This window comes from Panthera uncia, chromosome B1, assembly GCF_023721935.1.
Source record: "Panthera uncia isolate 11264 chromosome B1, Puncia_PCG_1.0, whole genome shotgun sequence".
Lineage (NCBI taxonomy): Eukaryota > Metazoa > Chordata > Mammalia > Carnivora > Felidae > Panthera > Panthera uncia.
Genome location: NC_064811.1, coordinates 92,273,238 through 92,297,988, shown reverse-complemented (window position 1 = coordinate 92,297,988; position 24,751 = coordinate 92,273,238). Strand labels below are relative to the sequence as shown.

The 24,751-nt window shown below is 35.8% G+C and overlaps 1 protein-coding gene across 6 annotated transcripts in view; it reads left to right on the top strand.

Moving 5' to 3' along the window:
- Nucleotides 1-20,939, top strand: part of ZGRF1 (zinc finger GRF-type containing 1) — a 91,168-nt gene extending 70,229 nt beyond the window's left edge. For 3 of the 6 annotated variants that reach the window (XM_049631054.1, XM_049631055.1, XM_049631053.1), the window contains 9 exons: nucleotides 54-213; nucleotides 1,460-1,537; nucleotides 1,986-2,133; nucleotides 5,701-5,828; nucleotides 8,040-8,163; nucleotides 18,628-18,804; nucleotides 18,937-19,071; nucleotides 19,761-20,022; nucleotides 20,412-20,938. In XM_049631054.1, the coding sequence (XP_049487011.1) occupies nucleotides 54-213; nucleotides 1,460-1,537; nucleotides 1,986-2,133; nucleotides 5,701-5,828; nucleotides 8,040-8,163; nucleotides 18,628-18,804; nucleotides 18,937-19,071; nucleotides 19,761-20,022; nucleotides 20,412-20,557 (1,358 nt within the window). In that variant the 3' untranslated portion in view covers nucleotides 20,558-20,938. Of the gene's footprint in view, nucleotides 1-53; nucleotides 214-1,459; nucleotides 1,538-1,985; nucleotides 2,134-5,700; nucleotides 5,829-8,039; nucleotides 8,164-13,178; nucleotides 13,426-18,627; nucleotides 18,805-18,936; nucleotides 19,072-19,760; nucleotides 20,023-20,411 lie in introns of those variants that run through there. The other 3 variants (XM_049631056.1, XM_049631057.1, XM_049631058.1) reach the window with 3 other exon arrangements.
- The last annotated feature ends 3,812 nt before the right edge of the window (nucleotides 20,940-24,751 follow it).

The following is a 24,751-nucleotide window of genomic DNA, read 5'->3' as shown; positions in this document are numbered from 1 at the left end:
ATTTATTTATGACATTGCCTTTATTCTATTTCCCCTTCCTTCAAAATAATTAGGTGTTTTTGGAGCAGGAAAGAGTTATTTGCTGGCAGTGGTGATTTTGTTTTTTGTACAGCTATTTGAAAAGAGTGAAGTTCCTACAGTTGGAAATGCAAGACCATGGAAACTTCTCATTTCTTCTTCCACTAATGTAGCTGTGGACAGAGTACTTCTTGGGTAGGTATGACTAGTGTATTGAAGTGTCTAATATTTTATTTTATTTTTTTTTACAGGTTTTATTTATTTAAGTAATCTCTACAACCAACGTGGAGCTCAAACTCATGACTCTGAGATCTAGAGTTGCACACTCCTCCACTTGAGCCAGCCACGTGCCCCTAATTAACCAATTTTTGATCCGTTAATTTTTTCCATATTTTTGCCATTATAAATAATATTGTGACAAAATCCTTAAATATAAATCCTTATCTCCATTTCTGATTCTTTCCTTAGGAAACAGTCCCAGGTCTAGAATAAAAGATATCAACCTTTTTTTCTTACTAAGTAAGCTCTGTGGCCAACGTGCCCAATGTTAGCTTAAACTCTCAACCCCGAGATAAAGAGTTGCATTCTTACCAACTGAGCCAGCCAGATGCCCCAAGATATAAACATTAAAAAAAATTTTTTATGTTTGTTTGTTTATTATAAGTTTATGTATTTGTTTTGAGAGAGAGAGAGAGGTAGAGAGAGAGAATCCCAAGCAAGCTCCACTCTGGCAGTGCAGAGACTGACGTGGGGCTTGAACCTGTAAGCTGTGAGATCATAACTTGAGCCACAATCAAGAGTCAGAGGCTTAACTGACTGAACCACCCAGGCGCCCCAAGATACAAACATTTTTAAGCTCCCTAATATATTTTGCAAAATTGTCCTTCAGAAAGGGAGTGATGTATATATACAAATGATCATAGCCTTTAGAGGTAGACAGACTTGCCTAGGTTGAATCATGGCTGACTCCACTTTTTAGCTATGTGGCCTCAGCAAAATACCTCACTTTTTTTTTGGAGTCCTCATCTCTAAGATGAGATACTGTCGTGCAGAACTGTAATGAATATTAAATGAGATAATGTATGTAAAGATAAAGTATTTATTCCTAATAAATCCTGATGCTAAGTATATGGTAGCTATTGTTTTCCATATTATTATGTTGTTAGAGACAATTTTATATGTGATAAATACTAACATCAATATTTTATAAACATTTAATGAACCCTCAGTTGAATTTAAAAATTCTCTATAAAACGCCTTATATAAAAAAGACTTTTAGCTACATTGCATTTACTCTGAGTTTGGACATTTCAGATTGACTTCTATAACTATAAGATACACTATTACACAAAATTAATTTTAGTAACATAAATATTATATGAAACTTTGCTTTATATTCTTCTAAATAATCGGAATCTATTTTACCTTGTTTTCTTTAAAGGCTTCTCAGTCTTGGATTTGAAGAGTTCGTCAGAGTTGGGAGTGTTAGGAAGATTGCCAAACCAATTTTACCTTATAGGTGAGAACACTGAATTCCAGAAGTCACAGAGTGCTCAGAGAAGTACAATATTTTTTTTCAGTTTATTTATTTATTTTTGAGAGAGAGTGCACCCACGTACACACAAGCGGGGGAGGGGCAGAGAGAGATTGGGATAAAGAAAATCCCAAGCAGACTCCACACTCAATGTGGAGCCCAGCACTGGGACTTGATCCCAACACTTTGAAATCATGACCTGAGCCGAAACCCAGAGTCTGTTGCTCAACTGACTGAGCCACGCAGGCGCCCCAAGAAGTATAATAATTTTATATAACTCTTACCTTAAATTTGGTTTTTGAAGAAGAATGGAAAAAGATTTATCTTTTTTTTTCTTTTTTATCTTTTTTAACTTAGAAAATCTGTATTTTATATTTTTATAATGTGAAAATGGGACAAAGAGGGATATTGTTTTACGTAATACTTTTTTTAGTTTGCATGCTAGCTCAGAAAATGAAAATGAGCAACTAAAAGAACTGAATGCACTAATGAAAGAAGACTTGACTCCTCTGGAAAAGATCTATGTCAGAAAAAGTATTGAGCAGCATAAATTGGGGACCAATAAAACCCTGCTGAAGCAGGTAAGTTTGTTTCTTCATCTATACGTACTATTCAGATTTCTTTTTCTTGTTGACGGAGAATATTTCCTTTAAATAAAACAAATGACTGTGATAGTTTAGATTCAAATAAGGTGTGTGTATGTCCATTTGGTGTGTGTTTTATCCTATCGGAAAACATTCTTCAAATTTGTGAACAGATCCAGCTTACCATGACTGAGTTATTTTTTCTCCTTTTCTGTATTTGCGTGTGTGTATTTAAAATATTTATTCATTATTTATTTATAATTTTGAGACAGAAAGAGCACATGTAGGGGAGGGGCAGAGAGAGATGGGGAGAGAGAGGATCCCAAACAGGCCCCGCACTGTCAGCACCGAGCCCAATGCAGGATTTGAACGTATGAAACTGTAAGATCATGACCTGAGCCGAAATCAAGAGTCAGACTCAACCAACCTAGCCACCCAGGTGCCCCTATTTGTATATCTTTTTATAAGCTTAAAGAGGAAAGAGAAAAGGTTTTTATTGTTAATGCATTATTTTATAATTTTTATATAAGTTATATATAAGTATATTATTTATAATAATTATTTATTATTGAGAAAAACCTCCCCTTAAAGAGGAAACAGAAGATAGTTTTCTTGGCAAGTTAAGTGAAACTTGATTTTTTTCTAGGTGAAATTGGAGAGAAGGTCTGACCTGGGCAAAATATCAAGTGAAATTTGTCTTTAATGCTTTCCCTAGAAAGCCAAGCCTTTCAGGGTCTGTCTGTATCTGAGAATCTAGGAGTCTCAGATACTTGCTTCTAGGTATTGGAAGCCAAGACTGCACACATAGGATCCTAACCTGTAACAGGTAGCATCATCCCTTTTATCAACTTCTCATCCAGAGCAGCTTCCTTCAGCTGGCAGCTGATGAGAAAGAAACCAATGAGTAGCTCCCACCAATGAAAGGAGAGCATGCAGAAAAGAAAGAGGAATGGAGGAAAAGGGGGTTGTTGGCTTTTTGGACCATGTGGACATTGGTCACTTTCTGCAAGAGATTTGGAAAAATCAGGGCACCTGGGCGGCTCAGTCAGTTGAGCGGCTGACTCTTGGTTTCAGCTCAGGTCATGATCTCACGGTTCATGAGTTCAAACCCCGCATCGGTCTCTGCACTGACAGTGTGGAGCCTGCTTGGGATTCTCTTTCTCTCCTTCTCCCTCCCCCACCCCTTCTCAAAATAAATAAACTTAAAAAAATTATATAAAAAGAAATTTGGAAAAATCAACATGCTTGGGTCCTGGTATTGCTTAGCTCTTTCCAAAAAATGCTGCTAAACAAACAAAATCTCAGTACTTTAAGACAACAGACTCATGACTGTAGAGGTCATTTGGCACGGCCCAGCTTGAGGCTGTGGTTCAGGTCTCTCATTCTGAGAACAGTTGCCTATGGCATGATGGCCTTCTCCTGACGGATGGCAGAAGCACAAAAAGGTGGGCAGGATCACACAAATACATTTAAAGCGTTTGTTCATATTATGTCTGCTAATACTCCATTTGCTTTAACAGGTCAGATGGCCAAGCCCAGCAGTAGTGGGACAGGGAAATACACTCCACCTATTTCTCTGGTGGGAAGCGCTGGAAAGCCACATGGCAAAGGGTGCGGATGTGTAATACTCTCACAAGGAGGGAGGAGGGAATTGGAAATGATAACCAATCTGCAACAAGTTTTGCTTACAGAAGTCCTCAGAAGGCTTCAGACGAGCTTTCAAGTATTTTGAATTATAGAGTCAAACTCTACTTCCTTCTCTACTTAATCCAGAAGGGCTTAGTTTGACTGTGTTCAATCAATGCACATTAGTCATTTATGTAAATTATTTACCATTTTAGTCACTTATTCAACATAATATTGACATGTAAGAATAATTGTTAACGACTTCTTTGATAATTTTCTAAGCGAAAGCCCAGATAGCATAATCTGTTGCTCACTGGTAATATCTGTTCACAAATGAGAACTCTTTTAAAGGAAACATTTTTCTTAAAGTTTATTTAGCAAATTTCCAAGGTCAGAGCTAACACATTTCTAAAGTGGCATGTCTTTACAATAAAATTAATTTTAAAAAATGCTTCGTGGTTAACTATTTCCTAGATCAATAATAAAAATCTCTTCTGTGGTTAGAACCTCAGCAATACAAGGACAAATTAAAATATATAAATAATACAGTATTTTATTTTATTTTTCAATATAATTTATTGTCAAATTGGCTAACATACAGCATGTGAAGTGTGCTCTTGGTTTTTGGGGTAGATTCCCATGGTTCATCGCTGACATACAACCCCCAGTGCTCATCCCAACGAGTGCCCTCCTCAATAATAATATGATATTTTAAAGAAAACTTAGTTATTTAGGTTTTTGTATTTGATATTTATTTAACTAAAAAAACTGCTTCCTGGTTCACAACTTCAGGGTTCTCATTCTAAGGTTGTCTTATCAGATACAGTTCCCAGAAATTAAATGAGGAATGCCATTTGAGAGTGGTACCATGAGAATGTATAGTGCTACAGTGTGGTGTCCCCTGCTGGATCCTTTTGCAAGAGCTGAATATTTAAAAACTGTGGAGTTTCTAATATAAATGGGGCCTTGGGATTTTTGGTTTTGTTTTTAACAAGAGGAAAACCTAACTGACGAAGGGTTATTGTATGTGATAAATGTTATCTATTATTAAAGAAAATAAGGAGTTTATAATATTTCTTGTTTCACAGGGCCTATGGAGGCAGTGTTTAATTTGTAAAGCATATTTTTGTCAATCACATTTGTTGACAAAATTTTGGTCGGTTTGTGTGGACTGCCCTTGCTACCAAGAAGTAGAATTATACTTCAGATTGTTAAGAGAGGGAAAAAAATGTATATATGCTTGTGTGTATGTGTATCTATACACGTGTGTGTGTGTGTGTGTGTGTGTGTGTGTGTAGCTATTAGACCAGTAGTACAATGGCCACATGTAATTAGAAAATTCAGTCATTTTCCTCTTGTTTATATTTAGTTGCAGAGATTAAATATGAGCTTTTTTTTTTTTTTTTTTTTTTTTTACATCAGGCTTTTTGCCTTGAGAATAATGGTATTCTCTTATAAGATTCAAATATACTTACAGGCCACAAGGACACTAATTTACTGCTGTTTAGAGGTAGCCATCTTTACTTTCTTAAGTAAGTTAAAATCCTAGAGTGCAGTTCATTAGTGTGTTCAGTGCACTTCGTGGAGCACTTTGGCCTGTGTTGATGATAACACATGTGGTATTTATTTAGCTTCATCTAGAAGGATAAAATATGCATATCATCCTTAACGTTTTAAATCTTGACAGTGTAATAATCAAAATGTGTCTTTTATCCGTTCTTATTAAGGGGCTTGTGGCTTAAGTAGCCTCTATGCTGTGATTTCCATTCACTCTGTGGGAATGACAAAAATGTGGAAATAAAGTGACCTATGATTTCTGATTGCCAGTAATTACATTAGGACAGCTCGTTTCTGATTTTAGCCTACAAGTTCTTTGGTAAATACATTGTCTTATTTTTTAAAAATTTGTTAATTAATAATATTCTTATTGTAATAAAGGTGCGGGTAGTTGGAGTTACCTGTGCAGCCTGCCCATTCCCATGCATGAATGATCTTAAATTTCCTGTAGTTGTGCTGGATGAGTGTAGTCAAATAACTGAACCGGCCTCTCTCCTTCCCATTGCAAGGTAACCTAAAAAATTCCTTTCCAAAACACACTCAGATATCATAATATTTCAAATAATTTTGCACTTCAAACTCTTACCAAACTTTTTGAAAATTTTTAACAGTTTAGGTACTAAAGTGACTTTTTAAAAGAATGCAGAGGGGAACTTGAGAGGGGTTAATGTGTCAAAATTTTGTTAGATCACAGTTGAGACATTTGGATCACATAATTCTTTTTAAAGTTTTCGTTTTAATTCCAGGGAGTTAATATACAATGTTATATTAGTTTCAGGTATACAATATAGTGATTCATCAATTCTGTACATCATCTTGTGCTCATCACAAGTGCCCTCCTTAATCCCCATCATCTATTTCACCCCATTCCCCCCACCCACCTCCCCTCTTGCAACCATCTGTTCTCGATAGTTAAGAGTTTGTTTCTTGGTTTATCTCTCTCTTATTTTTTTCCCTTTCTTGTTTATTTTTAAATTCCACATATGAGTGAAATGAGATGGTATTTGTCTTTTTTTGGTTGATTTGTTTCACTTAGCATTATACTCTCTCACTCCATCTGTGTCATTGCAAATGGCCAGATTTCATTCCTTTTTTATGGCTGAATGATATTCATTGTATGTATACACCACTTCTTTATCCATTCATCAGTGGATGGACACTTGGGCTGCTGTTATATCTTGCTTATGGTAAATAATGCTGCTGTAAACATAAGAGTGCATGTATCCCTTTGAATTAGTATTTTTGTATCCTTTGGGTAAATACCTAGTAGTGCAATTGCTAGATCATAGGGTTGTTCTATTTTTAACTTTTTGAGGAACCCCTACAGTGTTTTCCATGGTGGCTGTACCAGTTTGCATTCCCACCAATAGTGCACAAGGGTTCCTTTTTCTCCACATCCTCGCCAACACCTGTTGTTTCTTTGGTTGTTGATTTTAGCCACTCTAACAGGTGTGAGGTGATATCTCCTTGTAGTTTTGATTTACATTTCCCTGATGATAGATCACATAATTTTTAAAGCCTTGATAACACTAGTGCTAGAATTTTACTAGGACCTTGCAGGTTTCTCACCTAAATTAGAGGTTCTTCTTTAGTCCTATTTTGAGAACCTAAGTCTACTGAAGAATGTTCTTCAGTTGCTTACTTTGATAAAGTTCCAGTGTTTAAGTTCTGAAAATAAAATTTATATTATGAAAGGATATAAACTATGTACAGAAAAATAAGTTGAAAATGAAACTTTGTCCAATAAAATTTAGAAGACTATAAAATCTTCTAAGCTGTATCAGTTAATTGAAACATTGTGCTTTTAAAGCATCTCTAACTGAGGGATCCTGAAGGCAGTGGAAAGAGTGCTAGACTTGGACTCAGTAGGCCTGAGTTCTAATCCTTGTTCTATCCCCAGTTAATGAGGGAACGAGTACCTACTGTCATGATTTTCCCAGGACTTGGGAGGTCCCACATCATGGGAATTTTAGGTTAAACTGGGACAGTCCTAAGCAAACCAATATGAGTTGGTCACCCCACTCAGGAGCCAGGAATGGAGGAACAGTAAGGTCCTGCACAGAGGATAGAGGAGTAATAGGGCTAATCTATTTAACAATAGAAGCAATAATGCTAATATGAGTAACAAGAAATATTTCCTGTTATATGAAGCACCTGCTGTATACTAAACACATTATATACTGCACGAAGTCCTGATAACAGTTATGCAAAGTAGTAGCACATCCAGGTTACTGGTAAGAGTGCTGAAGCTTGGGGAAGTTAAATAACTTGTTGTGTCCATAGAATATAATGGAGTTGAGATTTAGATACAAGTTTTTCTACAAAAAATTGGACATTTTCCCACGATATCCTACCTCGATTTAAAAAGACATTTAGCCCCAGGAACCTAATTTATTTCATCTCTAAAGCAAGAGTTTAAGCCAAATGTTTTCTATGAAAGCCTCTAAGTTTATAGAATTTAAAAGTCATTGTTTCTCAAACGTGTTGTGCAAAATGCTAATTCCATGCAGAGGCAAGGGGACATTTAGTACGTTTTATGTAGGAAAAAATTGTAAGGGGTTTTCTACTAAGTTCAAAGCCTTTGAATACATTTATTAGCATTATTAAGCCTTGTTAGCTCCCAGAACTCTGGGAATACATGTTGGAAAATAGTGCAGCAAATGATGTCAATGCATGCCTTCTCTTATTGCTTAGATTAATTTTTGGAATTCTGTTTTTAGGTTCGAGTGTGAAAAGCTGATTCTTGTTGGAGATCCCAAACAGCTTCCTCCTACTATTCAGGGTTCTGATGCAGCTCATGAAAATGGATTAGAACAAACTCTTTTTGATCGGCTCTGCTTAATGGTACTACTGTTCAATTCATGCAGAATTATTATTTATGGATTATATACTGTGTAGATAGATCGAAAATGAAAATATTAGAAGACTTAGTCCCTGCCCTAAAATAATTGTAACTGTTTAAAAAGTACCCCTCTTAAAGATAACTAGCACCTTGTAATTTAAGTACCCTTTTATATAATGAATCTTTTCCCCATGTACTACTTTAATAGTGGGTAGTAAATATATTGCTTTTGCTCTAAAATCTTAAAAAACTCTATAATGTCTTTATTATCCATGTCCCCTATTGTAGAGCTGTTGTAGAGTGCTGCTTCACATTTAAAAGAATTTTTTAAATTAATTATTAATATACACATATATATTTTTTAACATTTACTAATTTTGAGAGAGAGGGATCCTGAGCAGGGGAGGAGCAGAGAGAGAGGGAGAGACAGAATCCCAAGAAGTCAGCACAGAGCCCAATGCAGGGCTCGAACTCAGTGAACCATGAGATCATGACCTGAGCCTAAATCAAGTCTGACACTTAACCGATGGAGCCACCCAGGCTCCCCTAATTATTAATATATCTTTTTTAAAATTTAATTTATTTATTTATGTATTTATTTTTACTTTACATCCAAGTTAGTTAGCATATAGTGTAACGATGATTTCAGGGGTAGATTCCTTAATGCCTCTTATCCATTTAGCCCATCCTCCCTCCCCCACCCTCTTCAGTAACCCTGTTTGTTCTCCATATTTAAGAGTCTCTTATGTTTTGTCCGCCTCCCTGCTTTTATATTAGTTTTGCTTCCCTTCCCTTGTGTTCATCTGTTCTGTGTCTTAAAGTCCTCATATGAGTGAAGTCATATGATATTTGTCTTTCTCTGACTGACTACTTTCGCTTAGCATAATACCCTCTAGTTCCATCCATGTAGCTGCTCATGGCAAGATTTCATTCTTTTTAATTGCCGGCTAATACTCCATTGTGTGTGTGTGTGTGTGTGTGTGTGTGTGTGTGTGTGTGTGTGTATGCCACATCTTCTTTATCCATTCATCCATCAATGGACATTTGGGCTCTTTCCATACTTTGGCTATTGTTGATAATGCTGCTATAAACATTGGGGAGCATGTGCCCCTTCAAAACAGCATACCTGTATCCCTTGGGTAAATATGCTTTGTCAAAGATTAGCTGGCCATATGTTTGTGGGTCCATTTCTGGGTTCTCTATTCTGTTCCATTGATCTGAGTGTCTGTTCTTGTGCCAGTACCATACTGTCTTGATGGTTACAGCTTTGTAATACAGCTTGAAGTCTGGAATTGTGATTCCTCCTGCTTTGGTTTTCTTTTTCCAGCATTGCTTTGGCTATCTGGGGTCTTTTCTGGTTCCATACAAATTTTAGGATTGTTTATTCTAGCTCTGTGAAGAATGCTGGCGTTATTTTTATAAGGATTGCATTGAATATATAGATTGCTTTGGGTAGTATTGACATTTTAACAATCTTTGTTCTTCCTATCCAGGAGCATGGAATCTTTTTCCATTTCTTTGTGTCTTCAATTTCTTTCATAAGCTTTCTGTAGTTTTCAGTGTATAGATTTTTCACCTCTTTGGTTAGATTTATTCCTAGGTATTTTATGGGTTTTGATGCAGTTGTAAATGGGATCGATTCCTTTATTTCTCTCTCTGTTGTTTCATTGTTGGTGTATAGGAATGCAACCAATTTCTGTGCATTGTTTTTATGTCCTGCAACTTTGCTGAATTCAAAATCAGTTCTAGCAGTTTTTTGGTGGAATCTTTTGGGTTTTCCATATAGAGTATCATGTCATCTGCAAAAAGTGTAAGTTTGACCTCATGGCCGATCTGGATGCCTTTATTTCTTTATGTGGTCTGATTGCTGAGGCTAAGACTTCCAATACTGTGTTGAATAACAGTGGTGGTAATATATCTTTAAATAGAGGTGACATTCACATAATGTAAAATTAACCGTTTTAAAAGTGGATAATTCAGTGGCATTTAATACGTTCACAGTACTGTGTAAACATGGGCTCTATTTGAAAACACTTCTATCACCCAAAAATAAAACCCCATACCCATTTAGCAGTTTTTCCATTCCCTCCTCTCTCCAGACCCTGGCAACCACCAGTCTGTTTTCAGTCTGTATAGTCGTATCTAGTCAGTATACTTTATGTCATACAATCTTACAACTTTCATATCATATACAACCCAGAATCTATACAACATGTGACCTTTTGTGCCTGGCTTATGTCACTTAGCACCGAGTTTTTGAGGTTCATCCACATTATAGCATATATCAATACTGTATTACATTAAAAAAAAAATACATTCTTAATGGTACTGTAGTCATCTCCCTACTCATATCTAGAACTTTTTCATTATCCCAACAGAAACTTTGTACCCATTAAACAATAATTCCTCTTCTTTCCTGAGCACCTGGTAACCTCTATTCAGCTTTCTGCCTCTGTGAATTTGCCTCCTCTATGTGCTTCATATAAGTATAATCATATGATTTGTGTCCTTTTGTGTTTGGCTTATTTACTTGGCATAATCCATTCAGCGTGTGTCCATGTTGTAATATGTGTCAGAATTTCATTCCTTGTTAACACCAAATAATATTCCATTTTATGTAATACCACATTTCATATATCCACTCATCTGTGGATGGATATTTGGGTTGTTTCTGTCTTTCAGCTATTGTGAATAACAGTGCCATGAGCACTGGTATACAGATACCTATTCGAGTCTCTGCTTTCAGTTCTGTTGAGTATACATGCAGAAGTGCTACTACTGGGTCATATAATAATTTTATGGGGGTTTTTTTGTAAATCCATTCTCTTTGTTTTTTAAGTTTTTATTTAAATTCCAGTTAGTTAACATACAGTGTAATATTAGTTTCAGGTGTACAGTGTAGTGATGCAACACTTCCATACAACACCTGATGCTCATCACAGTAAGTGCCCTTCTTAGTCCTGATCACCTGTTTAACCCATCCCCCACCTACTTCCCCTCTGGTAACCACATCAGTTTGTTTTCTGTAGTTAAGAGTCTGTTTCTTTCTTTTCTTTTCTTTTTTCTTTTTTTCTTTTTTTAATCTTTGTTCATTTTTGAGAGAGACAGAGTGCATGCAGTGATGGAGCAGAGAGAGAGGGAAACAGAATCCAAAGCAGACTCCAGGCTCTGAGCTATCAGCTCAGAGCCTGACATGGGGCTTGAACTCACGAACTGTGAGATCAAGACCTGAGCTGAAGTCAGACACTTAACTGACTGAGCCACCCAGGCGCCCCTTGACAGTTTCCTTTGATGAACAAAAGTTCTGTAATTTTGGTGAAATCCAGTTTATCTATTTTTTTTTCTTGTGTTGCTTGTGCTTTTGGGGTCATGTCCATGAAACCTCATCCAGTATCATACAAATTTTCCCCAGTGTTTTCTTCAAGAGTTTTATAGTTTTGGTCTTACATTTAACTTAAGATTCTTTGATCCATCTTGAGTTTATTTTTGTAAAGGTATAAGATATGGTCCAGTTTTTTTTCCCCCATGCATATATTCAGTTTTTCCAGCACCATTTGTCAAAAAAATCTGTCCTTTCCCCATTGAATGGTTTTGGCACCCTTGTCAAAAATCAGTTGACTATGTGCAGGTTTGTTTCTGGACCCTCTATTCTATTCCATTGGTCTATATTATTTAATTTTTTATGGCTGAATAATATTCCATTGTATGCATGTACCACAATTTGCTTATCTATTTATTATTACTATTGTTTTGATGCAATATTCAAAATCAAGCTATTTTTATAAGCAGAAGATTAAACTATTACGGCCGAAAGAATATAGAAAATCTACCAAAAGAAAAATTTTATCAGTGTTGCTAGCTTAAATTGCATTTAAGGAGTTACTTTGCTGTTTGAACTTTCAATAATCTGTACTTTTTTTGAGAGAGAGAGAGAGGGTGTAACTGAGCAAAGGGCAGACAGAGAGAGAGAGAGAGAGGGAGAGAGAGAGAAGTGGGGCTCACCCAAAGCAGGGCTCATGCTCACCCAAAGTGGGGCTTGTGCTCATTTGAAGCAGGGTTTGTATTCATGAACCAGGAGATCATGACCTGAAGTCAGATGCTTAACTTACTGAGCCCCCCAGACACCCAATAATCTACTTTCTTAACAGAGGAAGAGAAATGGAAATGAAGCTAAAAGAATGATTAAATCTCAAATAAATGTTTCTTCACCCTTAAGAGATAGTATTTCCTAAAAGATCCTTCTAATAAGAGATTTTAGATGGATGGATTGATTGCTTTGCTCTAAACGGTAGAGATATTAGTGCTCTCATGCTTTTCCCCCTTTTCTTATCCCTTCCCTTATTCCTATTTTTGTTAGTTACGTTATTATTCTTTTTGTTCTATAGTCATAATTTGTACGATTGTTTAGAGTCATTCTATATATTTTTTAATTTTTTAAAAAAATGTTTATTTTGAGAGAGAGAAAGAGCACGCATGCACGCGCGCACACACAGGTGTGCGCATGCATGTGGGGGAGGGGCAGAAAGAGAAGGAGAGAGAGAAAATCCCAAAAAGGCTCCACACTGTCAGCACAGAGCCCCGACCCAAGACTCGATCTCACAAACTATGAGATCATGACCTGAGCCACCCAGGTGACCCTAGAATTAGTTCTATATTTAGAAGTTTCAGTGATATTCATATGGGTGCCTTGGACTTCATCATCAATTTTTTTTTTTCAAGAATGACTTATAGATACATACTTTCCTGAGTCCGTTTTTCAAAATGTCCATTGCTTTTAAATGTAAAAGGCATCTTGGCTTATTGAATAGTTGCATCAAGTATTACTGTGAATTTTAGGGCCAGCCTGATTATTTTCCCCTTGTAATGATTTATTTTTTCTACCTAGATACAATAACTCTTTTTACAACCTTAAAGTTTATAAATTTGCCATAGTATATCTCAGTGTGGAGCTTTCTGTAAGTAATCGTTCTGTAATAAAAGTTCTCTCAAACTGGAGACTCTTGTTTCTTTGTTTCAGGAAAGGCTTCTGCTCTACCTGATGAATTCTCTACCAGTAGCTTAGTCTGTGCAGGATGCTGTAAGAAAATACCATAGACTGGGTGGCTTAACCAACAGACATTTATTTCTCACAGTTCTGGAGGCTGGGAAGGCCAAGATCAAGGTACCTTCAGATTTGGTTCCTGGTAAGAATGCTCTTCTTGGCCATGTCCTCACATGGTAGAATGAGAAAAAAACTCTAGCCTCTTCCTCTTCTAATAAGGAAACTAATCTTATCATAAGGACCCCATCCTCATGACCTTATCTGAACCTAATTACCTTCCAAAGGCCTCGCCTCCAAATATCATCTCCGTGGGGTTTAGGGCTGCAACATAGGAACTGGGGTCAGAGACACATTTGGTCTAAAATACAAAGGCCCCTCAATTATTTTTATATTGGGTATCTTTATCTGTTTCCATTAATGTTACTTTAATTTTTTGTCTTCATTATCTGTGAAGGCTTTCTAATGTCTGTTCCCCTTACATTGAGTTTGAAGTTGCATTGAGTTTTGAGTTAGGTTGTAGTGAGTTTTATGAAGAAATTCCATTTGTTCTTTGCTTCCTTTAGTTCTCTAATGATACTATTTTGAAAATTAGTTTGTTTTCTTAGGATTGAAATTTCCCTTTAATCTCATTATCTTTTTAAATCTCATTGTCTTTTCATCATCTCACTGTTGAGATTTTATTTCACTCAGTTACATTCTGATTATATTCTAAAGGTTGAGACTTGAGGAAAACTTTCTTCTGTTTCTTGGTTATATTTTGTCTGGGCTGCATTCTATACATAGTGTTTGCATTGTCTTTATCTTGTTAGTTTGAGGGGAAGCTGTAGTGTGTTAGCACAGTTGCCATTCCTGCTTGATCTCCTGATGTTCTTGCTTGGGTAGCTCTCAGATTCTGTATTTTCTTAGTACCCTGAAAATAGGGTGTGGGGAGTGGGGTAGGTGTGGGACTGGAATAGAACTGAATTAAGAATGTGTACTATCTTGGGGCACCTGGGTGGCTCATTCGGTTGAGTGTCCGACTTTGGCTCAGGTCGTGATCTCACGGTTCATGGGTTCGAACCCTGCGTGGGGCTCTATGCTGACAGCTTGGAGCCTGGAGCTGCTTCGGATTCTGTGTGTCTCTCTCTCTGCCCCTCCCCCGTTTGTTCATTCCCTCTCTCTCTCTCTTTCTCTCTCTCAAAAATAAGTAAAAAAAAAAAAAAAAAAAAGTTAAGAACGTGTACTGCCTTTTTTTGCTTACATGGGCTCTCTCAATTCTAAGGTTTTATTAAATATCCAGTATCAGGATTCATTCCACATAGTTGGAGGTATTGTCCCTTTCCCAGACAAGGAATATTCTTGGACTTCAGGTGTCCCCCCAGTTTGATGTTTCACCCTCAGAGCCTTCACTTCACTAAAAACTAACTGCTCAGATCACTTTCCCTCTTTCATTACTATTCTTAGGAGCAATTTCTATGTTATGACTTCTAGAGAAGTTAGGAATCTCACCATACAGATGGTCCTTGACTTACAATATTTGGGCTTAACAATTTCAACTGTATGATGGTGTGAAAGTGATACACATTTAATAGAAACTATCCTTTGAATCTTGAATTTTGATCTTTTCCCAGGCTAACAATATGATGTAAGATCCTCTCTCATGATGCTGGGCAGTGCAGCGAGCCACAGCTCCCAGTCAGCCACATGGTCATGAGTGTAAACAACCTATACACTTACAGCCATTCTGTTTTTCACTCTCAGTATCGTGTTAAATAAATTACATGAAATATTCAATATTTCATTATAAATTAGGCTTTGTGTTAGATGATTTAACCCAATTGCTAGCTAATGTAAGTATTCTGAGCATGTTTAAGGTAGAATAGGCTAAGCTATGATGTTCCATAGGGTAAGTGTATTAAATGCATTTTCACTTCCATTTGCAACTTATGATGAGTTCATCAGGATGTAATGCCATCATAAGTCAAGAAAGATCTATACTGCATTTCTCCCTTCTGCTTTATTTTTTTTTTTTAATTTTTTTTAACGTTTATTTTTATTTCTGAGACAGAGAGAGACAGAGCATGAACAGGGAAGGGGCAGAGAGAGGGAGACACAGAATGTGAAACAGGCTCCAGGCTCTGAGCTGTCAGCACAGAGCCTGACGCAGGGCTGGAACTCACGGACCGCGAAATCATGACCTGAGCCGAAGTCGGCCACTTAACCGACTGAGCCACCCAGGCGCCCCTCTCCCTTCTGCTTTAGAATGCTGTTTCTTGATAAGCACTTTATAAATTTTATGGCATTGAGTTGTCTCTAAACCTTTCTTTGGTGCGTGGCTACTGAATTTTTCCTTTGCTATTGTTTTTAATATTTTGTTGTAGATGTTTCTTTAGATATTGGAGAATGGATTCTGCAAGGCAGTGTTATTCCACCTTTTTCAGAAGTTTCCCCTTACACTGAGTTTCAAGTTGTGTTGTTTTGAGTTTAGTTGTACTCAATTTTGTGAAGACTCAAGCTTTCAATTATCTTGAGTTATTAATTGTAACTGAATTGAATTGCACAACTTTCTACCCCTTCCATGATAAGTCTGTGTTCAGATTCTTTTGAATCATACCTTTCCATTGGCTTTTTAAAAATCTTAATTTAAAAAATTATTTAGATTCTGAAAACATTTTTAAATGGGTAACCTAGTCACATGATTCAAAATGCAAATTCTAAAGGAACCACAAAGTAGAGTGAAGACTTTTACTCCTGTCCCCCAACCACTCAGTTTCTCTCCCCCAAATCACTGTCATCTTTTTCTTGTATTCTTCTAGTGATAATTTATGCCATCATAAGCAAATACATAAAATATTTCCCCCCTCTTTTACAAATGCTACCATACAATGCATGCCGTTATGCTCTTTGTTCTTTCACTTATCTGTTGTCGATGATTTTTAAAACAGGAAGTAGATTATTGAGGGAATTTTAAAAGGGCAAATAAAGATAGACTGAAAAGTGGATTTATTTGTAGAATATAATGGAATTGAATTTACGAAATGGAATATATAAAACATTCAAGGTGAATGAACTTGATCCATATAGATCATTCTCATAAACATAGTAGATGTTGAAAGAAGCAAGGTACAAAGAGATACATAGTATAAAATACAATTTATGTGAATTTCAAAAACACAGCAAATAATGTGTATTATTCATACATACATGCCCATGTAGGAAACATATAAAGCTTGCATGGGAATGCCATAAAAGACAGTTAGTATTGGAGCTGTTTCTAGAGAAGGTGGTAGAGGAAATAGATGAGCGGGGGGGGGGGGGGGGGGGGGCATAGCTATCTATGCCACATTTCATGTTTTAACAAAAAGGAAATCTGAAGCAAGATGACTCAATACTAATGTCAGATTTGTGTGGTACATACATGAGTATTATATTTTTTTGCTTTTCTGTATATTTGAACTAGTTTAGAATTAATTAAAAGAAACAAAAATAATATCTATTATTCATTATAGAAAATGTGGAAACTACAGAAAACTAAAAGGTTAAAAAAAATCTATAATAACCTCACTGCCCCCAAGAGAAAATCCTTTGTAATATTTTGGTATCATTCCTTCCAGCTTTTATCCTAGGGGTGTCTGCATATATCAAATATATACACTGTAAGAATACATATATTTGATATATGTGCACACAATGGAATATCATTCAGCCATAAAAAAAGAGGGAAGTCTTGCCACTTACAACAACATGGATATACCTTGAGAGCATTGTGCTAAGTGAAATAAATCAGAAAGAGACAAATACTGTATGTTACCACTTACCTGTAGAATCTAAAAAAAAGCTGACCTCATAGAAACAAAGAGTAGAATGGTGGTTACCATGAGCTAGGAGGTAGAAAAGTAGGAAGAGGGAGATGTTGGTCAAAGGGCATAAATTTCCAGTTATAAGATGAGTAAGTTCTGGGGATCTAATTAACAGCATGGTGATTATAGTTAATAATATCATATACTTGAAAATTGCTAAGAGAGTAGATGTTGCATGTTCTCACTATTAAAAAAGAAATGTAATTACCTAATTATGTGATGTGATAGAGGTGTTACCTAATGCTATGGTGGTAGTCAATTTGCAATATATGAATATCAAATCAATTCATGGTTCACCTTCAGCTTATACAATTGTGTTATACTTACACAATTATGTTATATGTCAATTATATCGCAATAAATCTGTAAAAATATGTATGTATTTTTATGTAGTTGAAACCATACCATGTAGTTACTCTCCTGGCTTTTTTACACTTGATCTTAGCCAAAAGGCCGAGAAGCGATTCTCCTGGCTTTTTTAAACTTTGCATTATAATAAACCATTTCCCTGTGTTATTACTAGCTTTGTAATCATCACTGTTGTCACAAATATTTTAATCACTAAATATTATGTGAATATACCATAATTTAATCATTTTTCTAACATTGTTTCTAGTACTAAATAATGGTCCTTTGAATAAAAAAAAATCATTTGAGAATTTTTGTACTTTGAGCATATTTTGTATTTTTGGCAGAGGTTTTCACATGCCCACTGACTTAGACTCATCCGCAAACTTATGCCCTAAATAATACAAGGACTGTTTTTTTCCTTACTGTTTTTCTTCCATAAAAGATACCTTGTCTGTGTGATCATTAATCCTGCCTTTAACTATGCATTATTATTATTAAAGTACCTTGTAGTTATTCAAAATGTTCCAATAGTGCTCCAGAACATTTTGCAAACACAGAGCATGCTCTACAAGAGCTCTAACTTGGATGGAATGTGGATTTTATGATGCACTAACAAGATTGAAGATTCAAAATAAAAGATGGCTTGTGCCCAAGGAGGAAAATTAATGAGCTATCAACAACTCTTTCTAACATTTTTTTAAATTTTTAATGTTTATGTATTTTTGAGAGAGAGACAGAGAGAGAGAGCACGCGCGCAAGCGGGGGAGGGACAGAGAGAGGGAGACACAGAATCCAAAGCAGGCTCCAGGCTCCGAGCTGTCAGCACAGAGCACGATGCAGAGCTCAAACCCACAAACCATGAAATTATGACCTGAGCTGAAGTCAGACACTTAACCGGCTGAGCCACCCAGGTGCCCTTCAAATATATATTTTTTAAAGAGTCCTTTTCAATTTAGTGCCACATACATTATGAAACCACCTAATGTTAGTCACCAAACTTATTAGATAAGTCTAATATTTGACATGCTTTATAATTTTGTGGTGTAAATAATAGGTTACCATGAAGATATTTTTAGTAATTAAAAATTGTTATTTATAGTCTATTTGATCATAGTTGTAATTCATTTACTAAGAGCACAGTATGTTGATATTTTTAAATTTTTAAATACTAATCTTTTTTTTTCCCCTAAGGAAAAAAATGCTTTAATTTTTTTTTCTTCATTTAAATTTCTTAGGGTCATAAGCCAGTTCTGTTGAGAACCCAATACCGTTGTCACCCTGCAATCAGTGCTATCTCTAATGATCTGTTTTATGAAGGAAACCTCATGAATGGCATTTCAGAAACAGAGAGGAGCCCTTTATTGGAATGGCTCCCAACTCTGTGTTTCTATAACGTTAAAGGACTGGAGCAGGTAAATGACATTAATGAGAGTCAACATGGTTTAGTTTCCTGGTTTAATTTTATTGTTGTTGTTTATATGGTTTTCTTGGTCTTTCCACAGCCTTTCTGGGAAATATAATTTAGGCTCTGTTTCATATTCCAGATTGAAAGAGATAACAGCTTTCATAATGTGGCAGAAGCTGCTTTTACACTCAAGCTGATTCAATCACTGATTGTAAGTGGAATAGCAGGCTCAGTGATCGGGGTGATAACATTATACAAATCCCAGATGTACAAGGTTTGTATCGTATTATGACACTTAAATATTGTGACTTTTTGTTACAATATTTGATAGTTACATTTGAGTAGTAGTTGGGTTTGGTACTTAAAAAACTTTTGGGAGTGTAACATTTTTAAAAATTCTGATTTTTGTGTGGTCTGGCTTTTTTTCTGTATAATTAAATGTAAACCTAACAAGGTTTAATTAAATTCAGTTTACAGCTGTTAGGGCAAAAATGCAAATAAACAAATTAGAGGGAAGAAAATACAGTGTATGCTTTGTGTTTTGGGCCAGATGGGATTCAATCTTTGTTTTCCAAAATGTTCTTTCATTATTATTTCATTTTATTAATAAATCAAAAGTAGATAGCAGATATTAATGTACATGCAAACCAATTACTTCTAACTAGTTTTTACTTTTTTTTAAAAATATTTTTCATCTATTCTATCATTAATTTTCAACTCTGAATTAGTATATCTGGATGAATTCCCCAACAATAGATAAATCATCACTTTTGCTTTTGTTTCCTAATTTATATTGTCATGTAGTTATTTATGAATCATTTTAGAAACTACCAAATCTATGTGAATCATTAAAAAATGAAAATTATCCACTACTAGTTAAATAAAAATGGCTGCTGTGAATAGGTTCAGGGCTTAAGTTCTTCACGGTCTCTTCCCTGTGTGATCTCGTCTTTTCCTCCACAGCTTTGTCATTCACTCAATGCCGTGAACTTTGATCATCCTGATATTAAAGCCGTGCAGGTATCCACAGTAGATGCTTTTCAGGGAGCTGAAAAGGAGATTATTATTCTGTCCTGTGTAAGGACAAGACAAGTAGGATTTATTGATTCAGAAAAAAGAATGAATGTTGCATTGACCAGAGGAAGGAGGCATTTATTGATCGTGGGAAATTTAGCCTGTTTGCGGAAAAATCGACTCTGGGGACGTGTGATCCAACACTGTGAAGGTAAAATATAAAAATATCTTTAATTCGGGGCACCTGGGTGGCTCAGTCGGTTGAGCGTCCGACTTCGGCTAGGGTCATGATCTCACGGTTCGTGAGTTCGAGACCCGCGTCAGGCTCTGTGCTGACAGCTCAGAGCCTGGAGCCTGTTTCAGATTCTGTGTCTCCCTCTCTCTCTGTGCCACAATCCCCCCCCCCCCCGCCCGCTCATGCCCTCTCTGTCAAAAATTAAAAAAAAAAAATTAAAAAAAAAATATCTTTAATTCAAGTGTTTTGAATTAAAAATGCCTCTTGAGTTAGTGCTTGGAGTGGTTCAGGTAGGACTAGCTCTGACTTTGCCACTGTGTGAGATGACTGAAATATCGTCGTCTCACGTTTTATCTCTTTTTTAGGAAGGGAAGATGGATTACAACATGCCAGCCAATGTGAACCACAGCTGAATCGTCTTCTTAAAGATTATTCTGAAAAACAAGCAGAAGAGAAACAGAAGAAAAAGAGTGAAAAAGATAAATCTCATTCACAAAAAGTCATGGCATAGATAATTTGTATTTATATGAATTCAAATTCATTTTACACTATATATTTTTTATACTTTTACTACCCCAAAGTGTTGTTACTGATAAAAAATTTATAATATTTATATAATAAATTAACTCCAAATAAAAATTTGTTCTTCAAAAAATATACATACTTATATTAAGATAGGCAGATGTTGAACGTAATATAAAATCTTACTAATAAAAATACACTTTTTTCTAAAAATTATTATTTCTGTTTGCTAAAGGAATAAATTTTACAAAGGGTATGGAAAAGCCTTCCTGGGGAATACCAATGTTACTTCAAAAATAAGTAAATATCTCAAAAACTCATCTATTAGAACATGGCTACAAAGTTGTATCAATACACCCCTTTCTGAACTACAGTTCTATCAGAATCTTTAAAAACTAAATATATATAATGCCCAGTTATAAGTAAAAACATATTCACAATAAGTTTTTAGAAATATAAAAAGAAGAAGAAAAATACAAAAAATTCGCTCCTGGAGAATGCAGTGCTCAGTACCTGGCCTTGTCCAGTACCCAGCACCATACCTGGTATTGTAGGTTCTCAGTAAGTAGCCATTGGATGAATGAACAAATGAATGAATGAGAGACTACCTTTGGTTCGTTTCCTTCTAGTCTTTTTCCTGTGCATTTATTCACATGGTAGATATTGGTATATAAAATATATAATGGATATAAATTTTTTTATTTTGAAGTATTTTTTAATACACACGTATAGAAAAGTGTACAAATTACAAGTATACAGCTGAGTGAATTTTCATAAAGTGAATACATCTTTGTAATCAGCACTCAGATCACAGACGGAACATAACCAGTATCGGGAAGCCCCTTCGGTGTCCCCTCACTGCTACTACACTCTCACCCTCAGGGTAACCAATATCATAACTTTTAAAAACATAGGTTTGAGATTCATGTTATCATGTGCAGGCTTTGGACTTTATAGAAATGGAATCACATTATGCTTCTACATGTGATTGATTAAATATTCTCACGAGATTCATTCACATTGTTTTGAATATTGGTAGTTTTTAATATTCTCATTCCTGTTTGATATTCCACTGTAAAAATAACTGTAATCTACTTACGTATATTACTCTTTTTTTTGCCAGTTTTATTGAGAAATAATTGACATACGTCACTGCATAAGTTTAAGGCATACAGCATGATGGCTTCATTTACATGTATTGTGAAATGATGACCACAGTAGGTTCATCTTCTCATATAGGTACAATAAAAAGAGGGAGAAAAAGGGAAAAATTTTTCTTGTGATGAGAATTCTTAGGTTTATTATCTTGACAACTTTCCTGTATATTGTACAGCAGTGTTAGCTGTGGTCATCACGTTGTCCATTACATTCCTAGTACTTATTTATCATATAACTGGAATTTTGTGCTTTTGATCACCTTCTTCCAACTCCCCCTCCCTCTACCCTCCACTTCTAGTAACCACAAGTCTGATCTCTTTTTCTAGAAGTTTGGGGATTTTTGTTTTTAATATGCCACATATAAGTGAGATCATACAGTATTTGTCTTTCTTGGACTTACTTAATATTATGCCTTCAAGGTCCATCCATGTTTTCACAAATGGTAGGATTTCCTTGTTTTTTATGGCTAAATAACATGTGATATTCATATATGATGTACATTCATATTCATATTTACATATGATATATATATCACAGCTTCTGCCTTTTTTAAGTAAACTCTGCACCCTTTTTGGAGTTTGAATTCATGACCCCAAGATCAAGAGTCACATGTGCCACCAACTGAGCCAGCCAGGCGGCCCTGTGTCACAACTTCTTTATCCATTCATCCATCAATGGACACTTAGGTTGTTTCCACGTCTAAGCTGCTATGAATGGATGACTTTTTGAGTTAGAGTTTTCATTTCCTCTGGATATATCTCCAGAAGTATAATTGCTGGATCATATGGTAGTTCTATTTTTAATTTTTTTTTTTTTTTTTTTTTGAGGAAACTCCATGCTGTTTCCATAGTGGCTATACCAATTTACAATCCTAAAACATGCACAAGGGTTCTCTTTTCTCCATATTCACACTAACAGTTGTTGTCTTTTTGATGATGGCTATTCCAACAGGCATAAGGTGATAGATACCTCATTGTGGTTTTAATTTGCATTTCCCTAATGACTAGTGATGTTGAGCATTTTTTCACATACCTGCTTGGCCTTTCATATATCTTCTTTGGAGAAAAGACTTAGTTCTTTTGTCCATTTTTTTTAACTGATCCTAGAGGAACAACTTTCAGCCTTTTATCATTGAGTATAATATTAGCTGTGGGCCTGTCATATATAGCCTTTATAATGTTGAGATATGTTCCTCTCTGCCTAATTTATTGAGAGTTTATTGTGAATGGATATTGAATTTTGTCAAATGCTTTTTCTGCATCTATTGAGATGATTCATTTTTTTCTATTATTGTATGGTATCACATTGATTTGTATATATTGAACTATCCTTGCATTCCAGGAATAAATCCAACTTGATCATGGTGAATGATCCTTTTAGTGTGCACTTAAATTAGGAAAACAATGTATGAACAAAACAAGAAGTTCAACAAGGAAATAGGCACCATCTAAAACAAAAAACAAAGAAATCTAGAGTTAAAAAATACAACTGAAGAATTCAATAGAGATTTTCAAAAGTAGACTTTTCCATGTAAAAGAAAGAATTTGTTACGTAAAGGACATTGAAAGGGATATTGACAATTATCCAGAGAAGCAAAAACTAAAAAAAAAAAAAAAAAAAAAAAGATTGAAGAAAGCCTTTGGGAATTATGAAACACAAAACAAACACTATTCACATTATGGGAATTCCAGAAGAAGAAAAAAGAACAGAAACTATATTTAAAGCAATCAGGGAATGTGGGGAGAGAAATAGACATTCAGATCTATGAGGCCCAAAGGATAAAGGATCCCAAGTAGGTCAACACAAATAGGACTACGCTGAGACACATAGTAATTAAGTTGTCAAAAGTCAAAGACAATTTTAAAAGGAGCAAGAGAAAAGAAGTTATATACCAGGGAAACTCCATAAGACTATTGACCAGTTTCTCAGTAGAAACTTTTCAGGCCAGGAGAGAATGAGATGACATATTTAAAATACCAAAAGAAAATAACTGTCAACCAGAAATTCTATAGCCAGTGAAGTCCTTCAGAAACAAAGGGATAAAGATTTTCCTGAACAAACAAGAGCTGAGGGGGTTCCTTACCACCAGACCTCCCTCCGAAGGGAGTTCTTTGAGCAAAAGTAAAAGAATGCTAATTAACATCATAAACACAGGTAGTGTAAATCCCACCAATGATGGTAAATATATAGTCATAGTTAGATTCTGCAACATAGTAATAATGGTACATAATTCACTTACAATCCTAGTTTTTAAAAGGGGGGTTATGTCTCTGTTAATTTGTTTGATGGTTGCTATTCCTTGTCAAACTTCTTGTGGTTTTTTTTCATGCATTGTTTTCCTAATTTCATTTATTTGTGTTTTCTTGTAGTTCACTAAACTTTAAGAGGATTATTCTAAATTCTTTGATAATTTATAGATTTCCATTTCTTTAGGGTCAATTATTGGAGCTATATTAGCTTTCCTTGGTGGTATCATATTTACCTAATTTTTCATGATCCTTGATTCTGTATGTTGTACCTGTACATTTGAGTAATCAGGCTCCCCTTCCAGTCTTTAAATATTTGCTTTCACAGAGACAGTTCTTAACCAGTCAGCTCAGTTTGGATTTCTTGGCGGTGTTGTTGGGCAGGTGGGGCATGCTATTGTCTGTTTTGGGGTGAGGTAAGGGTTTGAGCTCTGAGGATTAGGTGGGGGGTTGTGCCACTGGCAGAGAACATTTGGATAGAACAGCTGGCTCGGTCCCCTACCCAAGCGAGGCTGTAGGATGGTCTCTGGGTTGCCTGCAGGGCAGTAGGATAGGATCCAGGGCCCAGACAGCTCATCGTTGAGTGACCCAAATCAGGTCAGACTGTACACTGAATTCCCTGGTCAGGTGAGGCCACTGGCTCTTCTCTGCAGAGGGGGGAAGCCTGGGCTGCGCTCTCTGTTCCAGTGCCACAGTAAGCAGTGCTGTTGAATGGACTGTGCAGCATCTTGTGTATTAGGTTCCTTGGTCACACGTACTACAGGCTATATTCAGCAATG